Raw genomic sequence first — 22874 nt, forward strand, 5'->3', positions numbered from 1 at the left:
ATCGGTCGAGCGCGTGAGACGAAGGGACCCATCGGCCGACCCGCGCCGCTTCCCATCTATGCCCCCCTGGGAACAGCACAGATGGCAGCCTTCGTATCCCTGCTGCCCGCCTTACCACTGGTACCAGCGACCGGAACACCAGGAATGGGAGCGTCGGTCCGATACGTCCTCCTTCTCTAGGACATCACACCGACCCAGGCAACCATCGGCATCACGCTCGATCCCGCCGGAGGAACGCGCCGCCGCGACAGACCCCCCGACCCGACCGCTGACGCCGATCCAGCAGAGGGAGCCAACACCACCTCTGTCGACACACTCGGACTGTGAAGAGTCCGAGCCATCGGGTTCGGAGAGCGACGAGGGGAGGACCTGGGAACCCTCGCCCGACCCTAATACTGCGGAGGACCTCCCGGTTTCACCCTCCGAGGACCTGAGCTCCTATGCGGAGATGATCAAGAGGATGGCATCGACCATCGCTTTACCCATCTCGCAACCCAAGCCAGTGGTGGACGATAGCGTCTTCGATATCGTCCAACGCGACGCCTCCACAGCCATAGCCCTACCGATGACCAGGGTCATGTTGCAGGCACTCAAGGACCCATGGAAAAAGCCATCATCGGCACCGGTGTCCTCGAGGAAGTTGGATCACATATACAAGATCCAGGAGGCGGGGGCTGAGTTTTTATTCACTCATCCAACACCCAACTCAGCCATCGTCTCGTCTTCCTCGAGGTCGCGCAAGGTGCATTCTGCCCCCCCTGACAAGGAGGGGAAGAAACTAGACTCCATGGGCAGGAAGATCTATTCTGCAGCATCCTTGGGTGCCAAGGCCTCCAACTACACAGCCTGCATGGCGAGATATCAATACGCCATGTGGGAACAGTTGTCCCCGCTCCTATCCGCCCTGCCTGAGGACAAAAAAGCGGCTGCCAAGAAACTGCAGCAGGAGGGCCTGAAGGTGGCCAAGCAGCAATTGACAACTGCAAAGCACCTAGTGGACGTCTCTGCCTCACACATCATGTCCGCTATCGCCATCCGCAGGCACTCCTGGCTGAGGTCCACCGCCCTGCAGCAGGACACCAGGGCACTTATCGAGGACCTGCCGTTTGAGGGGGACGGGCTCTTTAGTTCCACTACAGATAACGCCCTGCAGGAACTAGATAAGAACCTTAAGATCTCCAAGAGCCTGGGAGTGCAGGCACCCTCCAGACAGCCCAGGGCTAGACAGTGGAGTAGATCCTGGACTAGGAAACCCTCCCACAAGTCGTCCACAGACCAACAGTGGCGCCCACGCCCTTCGCAGCCCGACAAGCAGGCCTATTCGGGCAATAACACTAACAGGGGGCGCTACACCACCCAGCATTCAGGCAAACCTAAGGGTGCCCGCCCCTCCAAGCAGGGACTTTGACTTTTCTGTCCCACGCATCGTCGCCCCTGCCCGCTGCACCATCCGCCTCCGCCCCTTCCTCCCTGCCTGGGAGCAGGTCTCCTCAGACAGGTGGGCTCTCTCCATCATCAAAGAGGGCTACAAATTAGACTTTGCTCAGATTCCAAACCAGTCCGTGGTGGTTACCACCCCCCCCTCCCCACCGCTGCTGGCAGAGGTGGCCACCCTCCTACAGAAACAAGCCATAGAGGAAGTACCTCCAGAGGACAGTCCCGGGGGTTTCTACTCCCGTTACTTCCTGGTTCCCAAGAGGGACGGGGGACTGAGACCCATCATGGACCTTCGGAATCTGAACAAGTTCATCCTATACCGCAAGTTCCGGATGTCCACACTGCAATCCATCCTGCCCCTCATCAACCAAGGCGATTGGATGGCCACCCTAGATCTCAAGGATGCCTATTTCCACATCAGCATCCACCCAGAGTTCAGACGGTTTCTAAGGTTTGCGGTAGGCCCGCAGCACTTCCAGTTCACGGCCCTACCATTCGGACTTTCCACAGCACCCAGGGTGTTTACAAAAATGATGAGCGTAGTGGCTGCCCACCTCAGGCTACAAGGGGTGATGGTCTTCCCATACATAGACGACTGGCTCCTGGTAGCCAGTTCAAGGGAAAGCCTATCTGCTCACATCACGTCCACGCTACGCCTCCTGGATGCCCTGGGCCTACAGGTCAACCTAGAAAAATCGAAACTCACCCCATCAAGGTCAGTGCAGTTTATAGGAGCAGTGCTGGATACAAACCTGCACCGAGCGTTCTTACCCGCCCAAAGGGCAAAAGACATTACCAGCTCTGTACAATTGCTCCAGAGGCAGGGATGGGGCACAGTCAAACAGATCCAGCGGATGCTGGGCCTGATGGCGGCGACGACAAGCGTGCTTCTCTTCGCGAAACTGAGGATGAGGAACATGCAGCTATGGTTCCTACGTCAGTTCCGCCCAACCAGGGACTCACCTCGAAAGAGGTTCACTATTCCCCCCATGGCGCTCCACTCGCTTCACTGGTGGGGGTCAAAGGACAACATCTGCCAAGGAGCGCCCTTCCACCTTCCGGCCCCCACAGTGACCATCACCACGGACGCTTCCCAGTGGGGATGGGGCGCTCACATGGAAGGACTGTGCGTGGGGGGCCAGTGGCCACCCAAGCTGGCCCTGCAACACATAAACTACCTGGAACTGTTAGCAATCCACTTTGCTCTGCGTTCATTCCGCCCGAAGCTGACAGGGAAGACGGTGGCTCTGCTCACAGACAACACCACCGCCCTGGCATACATCAACAGACAGGGTGGAACAGTGTCCCGTCGCCTTTGCGCACTGGCAATGGACTTATGGGCGGAATGCATCCAGCACGACATCTTCGTCAAGGCCGCGCACCTCCCAGGGGTCCTCAACATACAGGCGGACTCCCTGAGCAGAGGGGGGGCCTCACCGCACGAGTGGGAACTCCAGTGGCGCTTCCTGCAGCCAGTCTTCCAGCTGTGGGGTTACCCTCAGCTGGACGCCTTCGCCACAGCACACAACAAGAAGTGTCCCAGGTTCTGCTCCAGAGGGGGTGCCGACCCGGCATCCCTCGGGGACGGCCTTCTCATCTCCTGGGAGGGCCGCTTCCTCTATCTCTTTCCGCCCCTCCCCCTTTTGACGAGGGTACTCAACAAGATAGCCAGGGACAGGCCACGCTGCATCCTAGTGGCCCCCTGGTGGCCACGTCAGAACTGGTTCTCCTCCCTACTACGCATGGCAGGGAGGAACTTCTACCACTTCCCAGCGGACCCAGACCTCCTGTCATCTCAAGGGGGGCTAGTGCTGCACCACAATGTGCCACACCTGAAACTGACAGCGTGGCTCATAGACTCCTAGACTTCTCCAGCAGGGTCCAGGAAGTCCTACTAAATAGCAGAAAACCCTCTACCAGGGCTTCCTACGATAGAAAGTGGAAGAAATTCTCCAACTTTCTGGCCGACCGGCCAGGCACACCACAGAGGGCAGGCCTGCCGGCAATCTTCGACTTCCTATTGTCTCTAGTCGACGCAGGCCTAGTCTTCTCGTCCATCAAGGTCTACTTGGCAGCAATATCTGCCTTTCACGACCCTGTGGGCGGATACTCAGTTTTCGCCCACCCTCAGTCCAAAAAGTTTATGAGGGGACTATTTAGACTACATCCACCATCTAGACCTCCCACTCAGCTGTGGGACTTGACTCTGGTCCTAGACATGCTAACCAGGCGTCCCTTTGAACCTATGGCCACGTGCTCTCTGCAGCTCCTGTCCTGGAAGACTGCCTTCCTCGTGGCCATCACCTCTGCTCGTCGCGTGGGGGAACTCACGGCGATGCGCTGTGACTACCCCTACCTAGCTTTTACAGAATCTGGTGTCTCCCTGGCCCCAGATATCAACTTCCTCCCCAAGGTACCCTCCCAATTCCACCTCAATCTTGAGGTTTGCCTACCCACCTTCTTCCCTAACCCCTCCTCGGACGAGGAGCGGAGGCTGCACTCCCTAGACGTCAGGCGTGCCTTACTCTTTTACCTAAAGCGCTCTAAAGCCTTTCGCAGGGACCAACAGCTGTTCGTCTCATATACTTCGCCCAGGCTAGGGTCTAGGATCTCTTCACAGCGATTCTCGAAGTGGCTGACGGAGACCATCAAGACCTGTTACCTCCTAGCAAAGAGGCCGCTGCCAGGACCTGTTCGCGGACACTCCACCAGAGCAATGGCGACATCGGTGGCGTTCCTGAAAGGCGTCTCCTTGGCGGACGTCTGCAAAGCTGCCACCTGGTCCTCCCCGCATGCCTTCATGAAGCACTACGCGCTGGACGTGCATGCTCAGCAGAGGACTCGGTTGGGGACTGCGGTGCTGCAATCTGTCGTCTCCGGTTGACCGTCTTCCCACCTCCAGGTATGCCTTGCTTGCTAATCTCCCACAAGTGTGATGCACAGAGACCACGAAGAAGATAGACAGGTTGCTTACCTGTAACTGTAGATCTTCGAGTGGTCATCTGTGCAGTCACACTACCCGCCCTCCTTCCCCACTGCTGACGGTCTCCCTCTTATGGGGGGCTTTTTTCAGCGGTCATGAAGGAACTGGCGGGATTACCGCGGTGGCGCTGTTGGGCGTGCGCAATGGGACGCCTGCGCATGCCCAGTGGCGCCGACCGCGGAAAATTCCCGGGCTTCTTACAGATACCGATCGGGGACCCGCGCAGGCGCAGTATCCCACAAGTGTGACTGCACAGATGACCACTCGAAGATCTACAGTTACAGGTAAGCAACCTGTCTTTTTGCATCTCCTGGACAGAAATATTTATCCATCACATTTTGTTTCAGTCATTCCTCTAAGGGTTTTTCTGCATTCTTATTTTCCCCATTTGTGTGTTTCTGCTACTTCAGGGTTGTTTTTTTTCTCTGTACTGCATGTCTTTTGCTCCCTCTAGTGGTCAAGTCAATATTACATCTCTTTATGTCTGCCATATCTCCCAGCAAATTTAAACTGCAGGTTTATACAGGGGACAGAAAGTGATGTAATATCTAATCAACCACTACAGAGAGCATAACACATGCAGAAAACACCTCCCCACCCCACAAGCAACAGGAACACACAGGTAAGGAAAATGAGAATGTTAAAAAAAAGTCCCAAGAATTTCAGGGCAGTGTACACAAGGGTCTTTTACAACTTTATCCTCACAACAACCCTGCATGAGTAAGAGAGAGAGAGAGAGAGAGAGAGAGGCCACCCATTCAGTCAAGAGGATATCTGAACCCAGGTCTCCTGAGTTCTAGTTCAACACTAGCTACTTTCCCACCCTGGCTCTAACTCACCTGACAGCCACTAGGGTGGATTTGGTACCCATCGGACTGGTCAGCGAGATGGCTAAATCTCCTCTCCGGCTGTAGCTGAGCGAAAGCTGCACCTGGACATGCTCCAGAGAGACAATGTCAGCTTTTCCCCCATGGCAGGCAGAGGCATTGGCGGACACAGACAGCCTCGAGCGGATTGCCCTGACAAAAGACCCAAAGCATAGTTAAACGTATCAGAAACCAGCAGCCTGACTGCCATCTCCCATCAGGTTCACGCGGCAATCAACAGGCTTCCTTCTGCTTTAAACGCAGATTGGATTTTTCTTAATGTGCGCTTTCACGCACACGGAATATAATGCACTTTCAATCTGCTTCCATCCAGTGCACTTTGCAACTGGATTATACTTTGGCAAAGGGCAAAATCCACTTGCAAGTAATCACTGACGTGCACTATTCAGCCTTTGTGCGTCAAGTACAACATCCCACTACTGTCAAGTCACCTGCAACTGATGGCAACCATATAAATTAATGTCCTCCAAGATACCCTATGGTTAACAGCCTTGCTCAGGTTCTGCAAACCGAGGGCCTTGGCTTCCTTTATTGAGCTCATCCCTGTCACACCGGGTCTTCCTCTTTCCCTGCTGCCTTCGACTTTTCCTAGCATTTCGTCTTTTCCGCTGAGTTTTGTCTTCTCATAATGTGACCAAAGTGCGATAGCCCCAATTTGGTCATTTAAGCTTCTAGGAAGAATTCAGGTTTTTACATTTTTTAAAAATGCTGCTAGTGCCTTTCTGTGACTAAAAATATCTTTGGTACTTCTTTTTTAAAAAGGCACCTCAGTCATTTTTAAAGCTGCAGAACTCTTCTAGGAAGAGGGAGATGAGATTGTATTGTAGCATGAGATTTCCACTTTTAACCAGTACAACATCCCATATCCTCATCCAGCTCCCTTTGTGCCATGACAGATCCCCAACAGGAGGTCAAGTAGTTTTCTCAAGGCTTTTTTTGTAGCAGAAACTCCTTTGCCTATTAGGCCACACACCCCTGATGTAGCCAATCCTCCTGGAGCTTACAGTTGGGCCTGTACAAAGAACCCTCTAAGCTCTTGGAGGACTGGCTACATCAGGGGTGTGTGGCCTAATATGCAAAGGAGTTCCTGCTACAAAAAAAGCCCTGAGTTTTCTCAACAGGAGGGGTGTGTGCAATTAAAACCACAAAAATGGAGCACAAGCTTGGCTTCCAAAAGCTCTACAAAATTCACAGTGCCCCCCTCCTCTCCCCACATTCCATCAAAAATTAATAATCAGGAGATGCACCATAAATCTTCCAGCATCATATATGGCTAGAACTTTAGCCAATATCTAGTCACTATAGATGGTGACAAGTTCCTTAAGTTAATTACACATTATATGAAAAAGGAGTTGATCTTGTCTGTTCCAAGTTCCCTAACCAATACACTGTGATGGAGATTTGTACGTGTCTTACAATGGCTTGTGGATAACGTTGATGAAACACTTTTGCTGGGGTCGAATTGGTGTCCACTTTTTGGCCAAATCGACCAGGTCTCCGGCATCTAAGAGTCCATATCCATAATGGTGGCTCACTTTAAAGGAAAGAGAAAGAAGAGAAGAAAGCCAACAGAGAAATTTTGCTAGAACTAGAGATGTTTTCAAAACTCTCTCCCCATCCAATTCCTCCCCCCACCCCCAGATATTGGAGTTCTGAACTACATGGTTGGGCTTCCGAAAGGGAAAAGATGTATTAGGAAGCCTCTCGTGTTCTATTTTTAACTTCCTGAATTTTGTACAGTGCTGCGCATGTGCTGTTTGCTATGGTTTTGAGCTGCTTTCCTTTGTTTGTGTCACCTCTGTGATATCCTTATGGGACGGTGAAAAAGCAATCTTGATGTGATTGTATATTGCAAGGGCAGCCAAACCGTGGCTTGGGAACCAGATGTGGCTCTTTCACACATATTGTGTGGCTCTTGAAGCTCCCACCACCCTGTCAGCCAGGTTGGAGAAGTCATTTGTCTCTTTAAATCACCGCTAACTGGCTTGGCTTGGAGAATTCATTTAAAGTTGCTCGCATGTTTTTTCTTTGTTGTGGTTAAGAGTGGCAAACTCTAATCTGGAGAGCTGGGTTTGATTCCCCACTCCTCCACATGAAACCAGCTGGGTGACCTTGGGTCAGTCACAGTTCTTTCAGGGCTCTCTCAGCCTCTAAAAAATTCTAGCTCAACAGTAGCATAACACTAGGAGCTAGAGCTTGCAGCTACCAGACAATGTTAGCATCTCCCGGCTATTCTACACACAATGGCATATGATAATTATTTAATTATTACTACTTGCTTAATTTGAGAATAAACGGAGAGCCTTTCAAACCTATTATGGACGATGGGATTATATAACACAATAGTACAATATTAGCTTTTCACTTCTTAGATAACTGATGGTTGTTAGTGTTAATGTTTTATAATCACATGCTTAAACTGGGAATGTATTGATTTTTAATGGCATATGGAATTTTGTTACATCTTATAACCAACTTATTTTAAATGACTATATGAGCACTGAGAGAACTATTTATATCTTGTTTATATCTTGTTTACATACCCTTCACTATTACTTCCTTTTCTAGTTTGGGAATTACAATAACATATTCAGGAGAATAGCGTTATTGGTAGTGTAATAATATCATGGTTTACTTAAGATAATGATACTGGATTTATATCCCGCCTTATACTCTGGATCTCAGAGCGGTCACAATCTCTTTTACCTCCTCCCCGCCCACAACAGACACCCTGTGAGGTAAATGGGGCTGAGAGAGCTCTTACAAGCAGCTGCCCTTTCAAGGGCAACTCCTACAAAAGCTATGGCTGACCCAAGGTCATTCCAGCAGGTGCAAGTGAAGGAGTAGAGAATCAAACCTGGTTCTCCCAGATAAGAGTCTGCGCACTTAACCACTACACCAAACTGGCTTTCACAACTTAATAATCTTAGACTTAATAATCCATTTTTCTCTCAACGACTTAATAATGGTTCTCACAACTTAAAAATCTTAAACTTAATAATCCATTTTTATTGCCTTTAATATTTGCAAAAGTAACTTTTTTATTTTTTTTCCTCCTTATACCTTAGAAACGCTGCAGATAAAAATTTACCTAAAATTGTTTAAGCGTTCAAGAGCACCTCCCACACAAGGAAACTGATAGGTTTTGTTTATGACTTTTCTGGTGAAAGAAAAACAAGCAAAACCAAAGCCAAAAAACAGCTGATCAAGTCCTGAAAAGGGAAGACAGACAGTTCCACCACATCCCAGTTCTGGGTCAGTCCAGATAGGGGCAATCTACCACCTCCAAGAGGCCCAAATAAGTCCCCAGCAGTCTGCTCCGACCTCACCTTTGCGTCCTGCACCATTCACAGCCCAGTCGCCCGCCTGCAGGTGGGCTGGCTTGGAGGCTCTCACCACCAGATGCTGCATGTCCCGCCAGGTCAGAGCTGGGCTAGAACACAAAGAAGGACTGAGAAGGAGCCTCATGTGAGCTGCACAGAGGTAGCTAAGAATCATGGCAAGCAGCCATCGAAACTCTGTCCTGTGCTATCGGGTTAAAATGACTTGCAACGTTTTTAGGAACTCTGGATGATTATTCTGGAATTTTGTTTTGGCTGAAAGCATGTTCCCAGACCTTAAGGAATTTGTGGCTCCCGTGGCAACAATGGGAATCTTGTAGGTTGCATTGACCCCCACACATGAAGCTTTGCCCCACCTGGCTTTGCTCACTTTCTAAAAAACATATGGTGGGTACCAAGAAAGGTGTCAGCTGGCACCAAGTTGGGGGCCCCTGTGACGGAATTCTAGCAGGAGCTCCTTTGCATATTAGGTCACACACCCCTGGTATAGCCAATCCTCAAAGAGCTTACAAAAAAAGAGCCTTGTAAGCTCTTGGAGGACTAGGGTTTGTAGAATCTTTCGGGCTCAAGTGCCGTGTTCTACTGGAGAAAGTTTTCCTTCCAGACGTTTCGTTCTCAGCTGCGGAGAACATCCTCAGTGGCGTTGCAGCCGGAGCAGGCGCTCAGACCTTCTTGGCTGCCGTGCATTGAGTGGAGGCCAGGGCTGCTGGAGAGCTGCTCTTTCTAGGCTGGAGGGGGTGTGATGAAAGGGCAATTGGTTTGTGGATGTGCCCATTGTTTGGTGGGGCTTCCTGGAAGGGTAGTGATAAGGAAACTGGCTGTTGAATGTGACCATTGTTCTGTGTTAATTGCTGGGAGGGTTGGAAGGGGTTTGAAGATAAGGAAGATGGTTGTTGACTGTGCTGATTGTTCTGTGCCTCCAGCCTAGAAATAGCAGCTCTCCAGCAGCCCTGGCTCCACTCAATGCGCAGCAGCCAAGAAGGTCTGAGCGCCTGCTCCGGCTGCAACGCCACTGAGGATGTTCTCTGCAGCTGAGAACAAAACGTCTGGAAGGAAAACTTTCTCCAGTAGAACACGGCACTTGATCCCGAAAGATTCTACAAACCCTAATGATGTTACCAGCCATGAAAACCTGAAATCTTGGAGGACTGGTTACGTCAGGAGGGTGTGGCCTAATATGCAAAGGAGCTCCTGCTAGAATTCCACCCCTGCCTGTAACAAATAAAGCAAATCAGCACTACGGAACTGGCAAGGACTGTGTTTGAAGACTTGCATGAAAAACTAAATTGTAAAAAAAAAACAACTCTAAAAATTCACACAGCATCCCTGCTGCTGCACGCAAAGGGGGGCTGTCCCAAAAAGAGACTGCGAAAAGCAAAATACCAAAGTGATTAAAAACTCCAGAGTCCTAGACATCGACTGTGGTTCTTGTCCTTACTTGGCCTCCAGAGCGAGAGCGATCATACCAGCCGCGAGAGGGGCGGAGGCAGAGGAGCCGGTGTGCTCACTGGTGCATCTGTGCCGCAAGTCTGTTGTCACCTGGAAAGGGGGGAAAGGAAGTCAGTAGGAAGCTGGGATTGGCTGGCTGAGGATGCTTCAGCCAGGGGGTGCTGTTAGCAAAAGACATCTCTCCAAAAACAGTTCGTAATGGTTTTGGTTTTTATATATTTTATGTTTTATATATATAGTCCTCCTTTTTCACTGGAACTCCAGGCATCAGTTCAGTCAATCAGGCCCTGACTTAGGTAGCCCAGGCAAGCCTGATCTCATCAGATCTCAGAAGCTAAGCCCCGGAAAGTACTTGAAGGGGAGACCTCCAAAGGAATACCAGGACTGGGATGCAGAGGCAGGCACATCAAGCCACCTCCCTGAAAAACATCCAGGCCTCTAGTAGGGGTCATCAGAGGTCACCATGGCTTCCAGGCATGCAAGCACACACAAAAGCACACACAGTCACCAGCAAAAAAATACTTTTAAAAATACAATCAATGGGATGGGACATTCAATAAACAGTGCCAATAAGATTTGTAGAAATCTGGAACCAATCAAATCTGAAACAGAACTGAGGCAAAACATAAATGTCCACACGACATGATAAAATGATGCAGACATTACATAGCAGGATTCGGCTTACCACAACAGACAGCTTGTGGCATATATGAAGCACTGCTAACTGTGTCCCATTTCGTTGGCTGATGAAGTATGCTTCTAGCACATGAAAGTTTACATTCTTAATAAAACGTCATTGGTCTTAAAGGTGCTACTGGGTTCCAACTGTGCTCTGTTGCTTCAGACCAACGCATATGCCCACCTGGATCGATCTACATGGAAGGTGCTACCATAAAATACACTGAAAAAGCACCGAGGGGTTAACAAGACCGTCAATAGGAGGCACTGTTGCTTTACTTAAAACTGGTCTAGAGAAAAACTTGGTGAAAATAAACACTTCTGTAGAAGGATCCAGACCAAATGGACTTTCAATTTGTTTATTACATTGCTTTGCCATTAGATCCTAACTTTGTATCACTTTACATTCTTAACACTACCCACCAGTTGTACAAAACCTACTTGTATTCCCCGGGCCAAAGGAGGCCCGTTTGAAATCTACCAGGGATCAGGCCTTCTCGATAATGGCGCCTTGCTGGTGGAACCAGCTGCCGGAAGAGGTGAGGGCCCTGCGGGACCTTGGGCAGTTCCGCAGGGCCTGCAAGACAGTCCTCTTCCGGCTGGCTTACAACTAACAGACACTGGGAATTTTGGATGGTGGTAGTGTGCATTCTGACAGACCGCTGGTTTTTATGTTTTATGACTAACTTACTGTTTTAAACTGCTGCTAATTGATGTTTTAAAGCCAAACCTATGTTAGATTTTATATGCTGTAAGCCGCCCTGAGCCACTTCGGTGGGAAGGGCGGGATATAAATAGGAAGGAAGGAAGGAAGGAAGGAAGGAAGGAAGGAAGGAAGGAAGGAAGGAAAGAAGGAAGGAAAGAAGGAAAGAAAGAAAGAAAGAAAGAAAGAAAGAAAGAAAGAAAGAAAGAAAGAAAGAAAGAAAGAAAGAAAGAAAGAAAGAAAGAAAGAAAGAAAGACATAGTACGTAGTTCTGCTCACTTGTACCCCATTTCCTCGCCTGAAGAAGTCTGCAACCACACAAAAGCTTACATTCTGAATAAAACTTTGTTGGTCTTAAAGGTGCTGCTGGACTCCTACTTTGTTCTGTTTCTGTAAAAGTGCAGCCTTTAACCGGAGGGAAGCTGGAGGCTGTTGGGCCCCATCCCCACCCCACAGCCTCCCTCTTTCAAGTGAGCCTGAGGGAAACAACAGCAGGAATGTCCTACCTAGACTAGCCAGAGAGCCTGGAAGCTAAGGAGGGCTGGCCATGGTTAGTATTTGGACAGGAGACCACCAGAGTTGGTAGGCAGAGTCACTACGCAGATGCAGTCAATGGCAAATCACCTCTGAACATCTCATGCCTTGAAAACTCCATTTGAGGGTGCCGTAATTTGGTTGCAACCTGACAGCACGTAATTCAATATTATTGTTAGTGAAGGTCCTTACGATCTGCTTTTCCCCCTTTGCCCCGCTGCTGTAGGTGGCGGTGAGGGTGGAAGCGCAGGCCTCGTTGTACCAGGGCACCCGGCCGCTCTCGGTTGTGCTGCCCACCGACAAGGTATAGATGCTGTTTGTGTAACCGTCGCAGTTGCAGTTGTCGTAACGGTGCCCGCCGTTGCCGGAAGCCCAGATGAAGAGCGAGCCCAGCCCACCACGGCCCTGGAACAGGGGAAATGTCACAGAATCAGAATCCTGGCAGAACATCCGGGGGGGGGGGGGCGCGGATGGGGGGGGCGATAATAAGGGATGGTTGGGTAACATTTTGATCACATACCCAGCTTCAAAACTGATTGTGCTGAAGGGCTCCAGCGCTACAAGCTGTAATTTTCGTCAAACAAATTGTTCCGAGAAAATGGACTCGGGGAAAGGGGTGCAGAGCAATACCCCCTCCAAGCTGTGGAGTCTTGTGAGCAAATCCTCTGCTTTGTGAGCTACTGGCATTAAAGTGGTGAGCTGCTGCGTCAATTAGTTTGCTCTGGGGCCAATTTTCCTGAGCTAAGACAAAAATGTGTGAGCCGGTGGCTAAAAAACGGTGAGCTCACACTAACTCAACTTAGAGGGGATACTGGTGCAGAGAATGCCACAAAAGTAGGATTGCCATTGTCCAACCTGGCCACTAGTGGGAGCTGTGAGGTAAGGTTGCTAGATCCAGGTTGGGAAACTCCTGGAGATTTGTGAATAGAGCCTGGGGAGGACTGGGAGCTCAGTACCATAGAGTCCACCCTCCAGAGCAGCCATTTTCTCCAGTGGAACTGATCTCTGTAGTCTGGAGATGAGCTGTAATTCTGGGGGATCCCCAGGTCCCACCTGGAGGCTGGCCTCCCTATGAGGCACAAGCTGGCAGAGATCCAAAGACTATCCAGGCACAGGTCATTGGAGGAAGCACCTGAGTGTCACTCACAGGGCTTTTCCCCCCTAGGGGAACGTGGTGGAACAGAGTTCCAGAACCTCTTTGTGGAAACAAAATTCTCGATAATTGTTTAAAAGTCAACGAAGAGCACCCATTTGTTTCTCCTTCATTTCCCTCTTGAGAGTTCCGGCACCACTTTTTCCAGGGGGGAAAAAAAGCTCTGGTCACTCAATTCAATTTTGGGAGGGGGTACAGCCTGGTGACATAGCGTATTATTTGTAGGCAGAAGTTCTGTCGTATTTTGTTGTCCTTACCAGGGCTGGAAAAGACACACGAAAACAGGTAGCACTGAAAAACCATTTGGAGTTTGAGGTGTCTATGCTCTGGCCCATGATAAGACAGTTTTGTAGGTTCATGAATGAAGACGTACAGCTACGCTCTTCTGCTAGTAGCCTATGGCTCAGTGACAGAGCACCCACCTGGGATGCAGAAGTGCCCGTTTACTCCCTGGCACCTTAAAAGGACCTCAGGTCACAGGTGCTGGGAGGGGTCTCTCTCTCTACCCAAGGCCCTGCAAAGTCACCCTCTCTCATGAGTAGGCAACACCAACAGGGCTTTTTGGAGCAGGAATGCACAGGAACACAGTTCTGGCTGGCTTGGTGTCAGGGGTGTGCAGCCTAATATGAGTTCCTGCTAGGCTTTATAAACAAAAAAAGCCCTGCGCGAAACAATGGTGATGTCAGGGGGTGTGGCCTAATATGCAAATGTGTTCCTTCTGGGCTTTTTCTACCAAAAAGAAAAAAAGCGCCCTGGAATGGACCAATGGTGCGGCTTGGTTGAAAGCAGCTTCACATGCTCAAATTGAGAGAGAGCCTGGGCTATACGCATGTGATTGACCATCCCAAAGATGCCAGTGGCACCTTTAAGGCCAACAAAGTTTTATTCGAGGTATGAACTTACCTTGAACAAAACTTCGTTGGTCTTAAAGGTACCACTGGACTCTATCGCCATAGAGCAACATGGCAGCCAGCCCCGTAGCTAGGGACTGTGGGGGGAGGGGACCATGGGAGGGCCGTGGGGGTGAGAGCAGGAAGCTGGAGAGGCTGGGGCCACGCCTCTTCCTCCCCCCTCCTTTGTGATTTAGAGCCAGTCAATATGTTGATTGGTTCACCCTTTAAATCAGGGGTCCTCAAACTACGGCCCGCGGGCCAGATGCGGCCCGCTGAGGACGTTTATGCGGCCCGCCGGGTTATGGCAAAATCAGACCGGAAGTGACGTTCGACCTAAACTTGCGTTAGCAACGCACACTTCCGGCACTGGGCTGAGGAGGTGCAGACAGAGCGTGAGGTGATACCGAGGTGAGGTGAGTTCCCAGGCCGGGGTGTGTGGTGCGGGGAAGGGAGAGAGATGCAGAAGACGGAGAACTGACGGCCCGCGGCCTTGTACAGTAACGGCAGTCCGGCCCTCCAACAGTCTGAGGGACAGTGAACTGGCCCCCTATTTGAAAAGTTTGAGGACCCCTGCTTTAAATGATGCGGGACAGGCAGAGGCTCCTCCTGGGTGCCCCTCCGGTGAAATTAAATTGCACTGGAGTGGGAGGGAGAGGGTCAGCCCTGGGTTGGAAGATGAGGGCCCCCAAAAAACTGTCAGGGGTCCAGGCCCTGTGGGCCCCTGCTTAGCTACAGGCCTGATGGCAGCCCACCAGGATCCACCTCAAAAATGATCACCTTATGCTTACAATGGGAGGCAACCAGAGCTTGGTGACCTGATTAAAGAGCTGCAAACACATAGCATCCTCACGCAAGACAACATGGGGGTGTGCTGCAGGAAGGAATCGTGGCAGGCTGGGCCTGGGGCCCCCACACCAGGGTTGGAAGAAGGGGGCCAGAAATTAACGATCCCAGTACAGACCTCTCTCTAGCAATGTGCCTTATCGAACACGTTGTCCCTTAAAATAGGTCAGTGCTTACGCTGATGATCCCGTTGCGGAAGGCTTCCAGGGCTAGAGTCCCTGGGCCGTCCACCGTTTTCCCATCATCCTCTGGGCCCCAGCTGGCGCTGTATATGTCGATGTGCTGGGGATGGAAACTCAAGGACTGGGCTTCCACGATATCCGTCACGGGCCCGTCCAGCATCCTCACGCCTGGGAGAGAAAAGCTGAGCGTTGGCTGATTTCTTGGATCATGCTCCCTGTCGCAAATGCTTTCTGATAACCCCAGAGTCCCAGGTGGCTCCGTGGGACCTTCGGACAAATGTGAACAAGCCCCAATTTGTGGTCCCTCAACAGCCTGGCCCAACACAGAACCACTCCATGGCCCTGTGCATCAGTTCCTTCAGGCTTCCTCTTCCTTCCTTCCTCTATAAAACTAATGTGCACATTGTTAAAACACAGCAAGCAAGCATAGTAGTTTGTAGTATACAAACAGTTGGGTCAAGATTTGTGTTGTATGGCGCTTCACCAACATGCAGGATTGTGCACAACAGGAAAACACCCTGCCACATGAATTGTACACATGATCCCATCAAGATAGGCTTTAACTGCAGTGTTTTATCAACACGCATTGGTAACATGTTTGGAGGAGGGAGCAGAGAAAGACGCACATGAAAGAAAGAACACAAAGCTTTGGCAAAAGTGGCAACGGTTCACCCATTTCTAGACTTAATTTGGGAAATCCTCCAAATTCATTGAGAAGTAAGGAAGAGTGGATTGCAGCACAGAGAGAAACTCTGAGTGGAACAAATAAAGGAACGGAATGGAGGAAATTTGCTCAGTCCTCTATCAGGCCACCCTAAAAACCTAGAGATCACTTACCCCCGATTTTTGCTCTGTATGCAATGCCAGTTCCACAAACACCGTTGTTAGCAGCAGCGGCCACCTCCCCAGCGCAGCGAGTTCCATGCCTGGGTGGAAAAGTTGGAAGTTAGCATCACTGTAAGATGACGCCTAAGTATCCTTTCATTTCCCGCCCCCCCCCCCCCATTGGACTTCCAGATTTGGGATATTTGTTTCCTGGGGAACAGCAGGGAAGTCATACCCTTCCCCAGACCTGCCTTTTAAATGCACTCAAGAGGGCCAAGAAATGTGAGTATCTAGTAGCAAAAATGCAGACAAGCTGAGACCCAGCATGGTATAGTGGTTAGAGCATCAGACCAGGATCAGGGAGGCTCAAAACTGCCTTCTGTCCCAAAACTCACTACAAACATCCAACACTCCCTCTAACCTGTGGAGTCTTGTGAGCAAAAATTCTACTTTGTGAGCTAGGAGCAACTGCATAAACTAGCTTGCTCTGGGGCCATTTTTCCTGAGCCGAGACAAAAATGTGTAAGCTGGAGACTAAAAACGGTGAGCTAGCTCCAACCAACTCAGCTTAGAGGGAACGCTGAAAACATCAGAAGAGCTCATTAGAAGCATCAGAAGAGCCCCACTGGACCAGGCCAGAGGTCCATCTAGTCCAGCATCCTGTCTCACACAGCGGCCCACCAGTTGCCTCAGAGGACCAACGAACAGGACATAAAGGCCAGGACATATATTGCTTTCCAGGACTGGTACCCAAATGTGTACTGCTGTGACAGTGCAATCTTGAGAACACTTTCCTAGGAGTAAAACCCCACTGAATAAACACGACCAGGAGTCTCAATGTACCCGCTTAGGTCCCTCTCCACGTGTGCACGAGCTCTTCAGCCGTTGTGGCTAGTAGCCATTGATCAGATGTCTCCTCCACAAATCTACCTAATGCTCATAGCCATTACCAGGGGTCGTTTTGTAGAAAAATAGGTGGTGGAGCTCATCCAAAGATTGTTATAAGGCTGCAATACTATTCAATAGACAAGGAGGTGGAACTCTCAGAAAGGTTCAGGAGCTGTGCTCCTGTGAGCTCCCACTGAACCTGAGGCCCGGCCATTACTATATATCCTGGTAGTGAATGTCACAATTAGTCGTTGAGTTGGGTGGGGGGAAAGAAAGTATGTCTTTTTCTCTGTTCTAGATCAAACTTGCCCATCACCAGCGGTGGTGGGGGAACACCTTGGGCTATTCTCTCTCAGCCTAACCTAAAGTGGATAAAGGAAATCTATACTGAACTGAGACACTCCTTCACTCCACTCAGCCTGGAGGAGGTCGACAGGATTCTTTTTGCTGTGCGCCCTACCACCTGTGGGTTGGACCCGTGCCCGTCCTGACTTGCAAAAGCTAGCCGGGCGTGAGCCACTGCAGGCTATTGTCAACAGATCCCTCTTAGAAGGGATCTTTCCCACACCTCTTAAAGAGGCTGTGGTCCGTCCCCTCTTGAAAAAAAACCATCTGCAGACCCGGCCATATTGGCAAATTATCAGCCGGTGTCGAACCTTCCCTTTTTGGGTAAGGTTATAGAGTGGGCGGTGGCGATTCAGCTATAGGGATTCCTGGATGACACTTCCGCACTGGATCCATTCCAGTCTGGCTTTCAACCAGGTAATGGGATGGAGACGGTTCTGGTCGCCCTCATAGATGATCGCATACGACATCTGGATCGGGGCGGCTCAGCGGTGCTGTTACTATTAGATCTGTCATCCGCACTCGATACAGTTGACCATCAGCTACTGTCTAGCTGCCTCGCCGACATGGGGATTCAGGGGTCTGCCTTGCAGTGGTTAACCTCTTTTCTCCAAGGTCGGGGACAAAGGGTGGTGATAGGGGAGGAATCATCCCAAAGGCACCCACTTATATGTGGTGTGCCACATGGTGTGGTTCTGTCCCCGATGTTATTTAACATCTACATGCGCCCCCTTGCCCAGATTGTCAGGAGGTATCGGCTGGGATGTCACCAATATGCAGACGACACCCAGCTCTATCTATTGATGGGTGACCAGTTCGACCGTACCCCAGAAAATCTAGACCTGGCTCTTCATCTTGGCTCAGGCTGAGTAGGTTGAAGCTGAATCCGGCAAAGATGGAGGTTCTCTATCTGAGTCGGGGTGGTCCGGGAAGGGAGAGCACTTTACCGGCTCTTGACAGGGTGTCATTAATACTGGCCCCTAAGGTCAAGAGCCTGGGAGTACTCCTGGAGTCCTCTCTCACAATGGATGCCCAGGTAGCAGATCCGCCTTTTTCCATCTTCGGCAGGTACGGCAGTTGGCCCCCATCCTGGAGCATGCCGACTTAGCAATGGTGATCCACGCTACCGTCACCTTGAGAATAGATCACTGTAATGCTCTCTACATGGGGCTACCCTTGGCGCTGACTCAGAAACTACAGCTAGTGCAGAATGCTGCGGCATGGCTGCTAATGGGGTTCTCTCGTTGGGAGCACATTCAGCCAGTGCTGAAAGAGCTGCACTGGCTACCTATTGTGTTCCAAGTCGTTTCAAGGTGTTGGTATTGACCTTTAAAGCCCTTCATGGTCAGGGGCCTGCCTATCTACGACACTGCCCTTCTCCGCATGTTCTCCAGTGATCACTCAAGGACACAAAATCTACTGTCCATCCCTGGACCAAAGGTGGCCACGTTATGCTCCACAAGGGCTAAGGCCTTCTCGGTGGCAGCACCAGAAATGTGGAATGTCCTCCTGGAGGCTATAAGGGCCCTGCAGGATCTTTCTACCTTCCGCAGGGCCTGCAAGACAGAACTGTTCCGACAGGCATTTAACATCTGACCCGGGAGAAGACTGCCATCCCACATCTCTATAGAGCTATGATTGCTATATGATCACCATCAGGAAAAGAATCTGCCTATATTAAAGACAGCACCATAGAATGTGTCTCGCCCCTGCAGGGTTCCCCCTCCTTTGCAGGAGGCTAAATTGCTACCTTCTGACCTAGATGGCCAAGGCTAGCCCAATCTGAAGCTAAGCAGGGTCAGCCCTGGCCGGTATTTGGATGGGTGGGCACCAAAGAATACCAGGGCCACGACACAGCGGCAGACAATCGCCAACCACCTCTGAATCCCTCTTGCCTTCAGGACCCCACAAGGTCTCCATACATCACAATAATGTTGATTTCTCCATGCCTACTACATTCTTGCATATCACACCTAATTTGCCTGCTAATGTCATTCGGCACCTGAAATCACTCCGCTTTCCAATATCTAACCCAGAGGGGCTCACATTCTAGCTGTCTCTGAAGAGGTGAGCAGTGACTCATACCCTAGCACAAATTTTGTGAGTCTTTAAGATGCTTCTAGACTCTTGGTCTTTTCTACTCCCATAAGTCAACTGTGACTTGACGGCAATTTTAAAAACCCAAAACCTGCTACCATTCATATCCCGGGTTCAAGCCGGTTGGCACCCAAGCTGAATCTGGGTTGTACCAAAACTTTGCAAAATAGCAGGGCTTTTTTAAAAGCAGAAACGCATGGAAACGCAGCTCTGGCTGGCTTGGCTTCAGGGGGTGTGGCCTAATATGCAAATGAGTCGCTGCTGGGCTTTTCTTAGGAAAAAAAGCCCTGTGTGAAACAATGATAATGTCAGGGGTGTGGTCTGGCTGTGTTATTGTTGGAGTTGTGACCCTCTATTTTATGTATTGTGTTTATGAGATATATTAAATTTGTTGTGTTTAATTGGATGTTTTATTTATTGTTACTGCAATGTTTTAATGTTGTAAGCTGCCCTGAACACGTCTAGTGGGATAGGGCAGGGTATAAATCACAAATTAAGAAGAAGAAGAAGATATTGGATTTATATCCCGCCCTCCACTCCAAAGAGTCTCAGAGCGGCTCACAATCTCCTTTCCCTTCCTCCCCCACAACAGACACCCTGTGAGATGGGTGGGGCTGGAGAGGGCTCTCACAGCAGCTGCCCTTTCAAGGACAACCTCTGCCAGAGCTATGGCTGACCCAAGGCCATTCCAGCAGGTGCAAGTGGAGGAGTGGGGAATCAAACCCGGTTCTCCCAGATAAGACTCCGCACACTTAACCACTACACCAAACTGGCAAAATTAATATGCAAATGAATTCCTGATGGTATGGCAAAATGGTATGGGTTGGAAGGAGATGTCAAGCTTAGCATGGGTAGAAAAGCAGGGGGAGCTGAACCTCTTTGCCCACCCACAATGACTCCAAAGCAGAACCAAACCATTCAGAGCCCTCTCTTACTCCACCCTTTATTTCCAGATGTTGTAGCACATGCTGAGCATGGCATTCACTCTCACTCTGCTGGTACCATCTCCTGCCTTTTTGTTATTTCTGCACATGCTAAAGAAACAAAAAAAAAGGCAGTTGTGATGTGATTTTATACAGCTGTAGGCAGACTTTCACCCACGAGCAGATAGAAATCAAGGAACCACCGCACAAAGAATCCTATGCCTAATCGCATCCAGGTTGCTTTTTGCCAGTATTTTCTCGATGCACAGCCAGGCGAAAGAACTAAACGTGAACGAATGGGGCTGAAAGATGAAGCCAGTTCTGGAATTAACATTCCAGAATTAATTTTAGAAACTTTCCCAGTTAAAGCGTAATACCAGAGAAGCGGAACGTGAAGGAATTCCATTCTGTCCTGCAGTCAATTAATAGGATGCTGGAAATCTGCTTATCTCTAGTCTGTGCACCCCCCTCTACCCACATACTTTCTTCCTTCAACTGTACTGCTCTTGACAGAGTCATTTGGGTCAAGCCCCCAAACGAGGACTAGGACCTCACCGATTCTGATCCCAAACATCGTAGCGTGGCTGAGGGTCTGGATCGTTGTTATTAAAATCGTAACTTGCCAAGGGATCCTGAAAGAAACAACAGGAGGAGATTTGGATGGGAATGGACAGCGGATTTTCCGGCAGCGTGTCAGTCACACAGCTCTGAAAAAGTGCCTGGGTGTGGTTTGAAGCTGCGTGATGCAGCAACTGCATGGGAGCTAAGTTGGCCTAGCTCTGGAAAGAGTCCAGATGGAAGATCTTCTGGGAATTCATTGATGCCACTGTGCGCATATGCTCCTAAAAAAGTAAAGGTAGTCCCCCTGTGCAAGCAAGTCCCCTGAGTCTGGGGTGATGTCGCATCACGACGTTTTCACAGCAGACTTTTTATGGGGTGGTTTGCCATTGCCTTCCCCAGTCATCTACACTTTCCCTCCAGCAAGCTGGGTACTCATTTTACCGACCTCGGAAGGATGGAAGGCTGAGTCATCCTTGAGCCAATTACCTGAGCCCAACTTCTGCTGGGATCAAACTCAGGTCATGAGCAGAGCTTAGGACTGCAGTACTGCAGCTTTACCATTCTGGGCCACGGGGCTGCACTGCATACACTCCTACACACTGATAAAGTGTTGCTGAAACAATAACCTCGGTGTGATAATACGCACCAATTTTATTCACATTATTTTGGTCGATGTGCACACACCCCCTGCACATTGCTAAGACATCACAGGAAAAGAACCTTCATAATACATTGCAGAAAAACAACCTTCATACAGCCCTACACAGGATCACAACAGAATAGTTCTTTTGTCACATTTTTAATATCAAGATATGGATATGCAACATTGAGGTTAGAAGAGCTGCAAAGGAATGGGAAGAACAGAGAGAAATGTGACCGTGTGCAGTGCGCCATACACAATTCAGAAACCATACACAATTCAGAACAAAGTAAGGGAGGTTTCCTATTGCAGCAGTTCTAGTTTGCAAACAAAACTAGCCAGTGTGGTGTGCTTGCTGCAGCATCGGCTTAGGACTAAGGAGTTCCAGGTATAAATCCCCACCCTGCCGTGAAGCTCATTGGGTGCCTTTGGGCTGGTCACTGGCTCTAAGACTAGCCTACCTCACAGGGTTGTAGTGAGGATAATGCAGAGGAAGGATGAACTATGCCACAATGACCACCTTGCAGGGGGGGAGGGGTGGAATTAAAAATGTGACAGATAGATTAGGGAATCTGAAGCTCCAAAACCTGGGGAAGAAATTCAGAGGAGGAGACTTTCAGAAGCACCCCTAAATACCATGACGACATCAGAAGCTTCACATGAAGCTGCCTTACAGTGAATCAAACCCTTGGTCTGTCTAGCTCAGCACAATCTATTCCACGGGTGGCCAAACTGCAGCTCGGGAAACCCATGTGGCTCTTTCACACATATTGCGTGGCTCTCCAAGCCCCCACCACCCTTTTGGCTGGCATGGAGAAGACTTTTGTCACTTCAAATCACTTTGCCAAACCAAGCCAGTCAGTGGCTTGGAGAATGCACTTAAGGTTAAAGTTGCTTTCTTTCCACCTCTCCCTCCCTCCGCCTTGCCTGCCTTCCTTGTGGCTCTCAAACATCTGACATTTATTCTATGTGGCTCTTACATTAAGCGAGTTTGGCCACCTTTGATTCAGACTGACGGTGGCTCTCCAGGGTCTCAGGCAGAAGCCTTTCACATCACCCTCTACCTGGTCTGTTTTAAATGGGAGTGAGATGCAAGGGATTGAACCTGGGACCTTCTGCATCCCTAGTTGAGGCTCTTTCCTTAAACCACCGTCACTCCCCTGAGCCTCCAGCGTTGTTTTATCCAGATTGAATTCTGGACTCTGTGGCATTGTGCCAGAAACTTCTCAACCCCTTAGAAGAAGGTTTAAAAAGTTTCTGTCAGTAATGTACGCCAGCTTCTGAGTTTCACAAAAGTCTTTGTCAGGCAGAATAGAAATGTAAGGAAAAATGTTACATACAAAACTAGCCAAGTGACACACACACACACACACACACCCCGTCATGGCTGACAGGGATTATTTTGCTGACACCTGGGAGATCTGAAATCCCACTTACAAGCGATGGAAAAGATTCCTGTTTTGCATTTTTAAAAAAGAGCTGGGAACTGCTAATCATGATTTAAACCACCCC

At 49.7% G+C, this 22874-nt stretch overlaps 1 protein-coding gene across 2 annotated transcripts in view; it reads right to left on the reverse strand.

The window, feature by feature from the left end:
- Nucleotides 1-22874, reverse strand: part of LOC132567057 (proprotein convertase subtilisin/kexin type 4-like) — a 39677-nt gene that overhangs the window by 8026 nt on the left and 8777 nt on the right. For both annotated transcript variants that reach the window (XM_060232653.1, XM_060232652.1), the window contains exons 5-12: nt 20717-20793; nt 15921-16009; nt 15079-15251; nt 12205-12417; nt 10087-10187; nt 8637-8740; nt 6724-6841; nt 5260-5439 (exon numbers count right to left, since the gene is read on the reverse strand). In XM_060232653.1, coding sequence (XP_060088636.1) covers nt 5260-5439; nt 6724-6841; nt 8637-8740; nt 10087-10187; nt 12205-12417; nt 15079-15251; nt 15921-16009; nt 20717-20793 — 1055 coding nt within the window. The remainder of the gene's footprint in view (nt 1-5259; nt 5440-6723; nt 6842-8636; nt 8741-10086; nt 10188-12204; nt 12418-15078; nt 15252-15920; nt 16010-20716; nt 20794-22874) is intronic.

Source organism: Heteronotia binoei, chromosome 2 (genome assembly GCF_032191835.1).
Source record: "Heteronotia binoei isolate CCM8104 ecotype False Entrance Well chromosome 2, APGP_CSIRO_Hbin_v1, whole genome shotgun sequence".
NCBI lineage: Eukaryota > Metazoa > Chordata > Lepidosauria > Squamata > Gekkonidae > Heteronotia > Heteronotia binoei.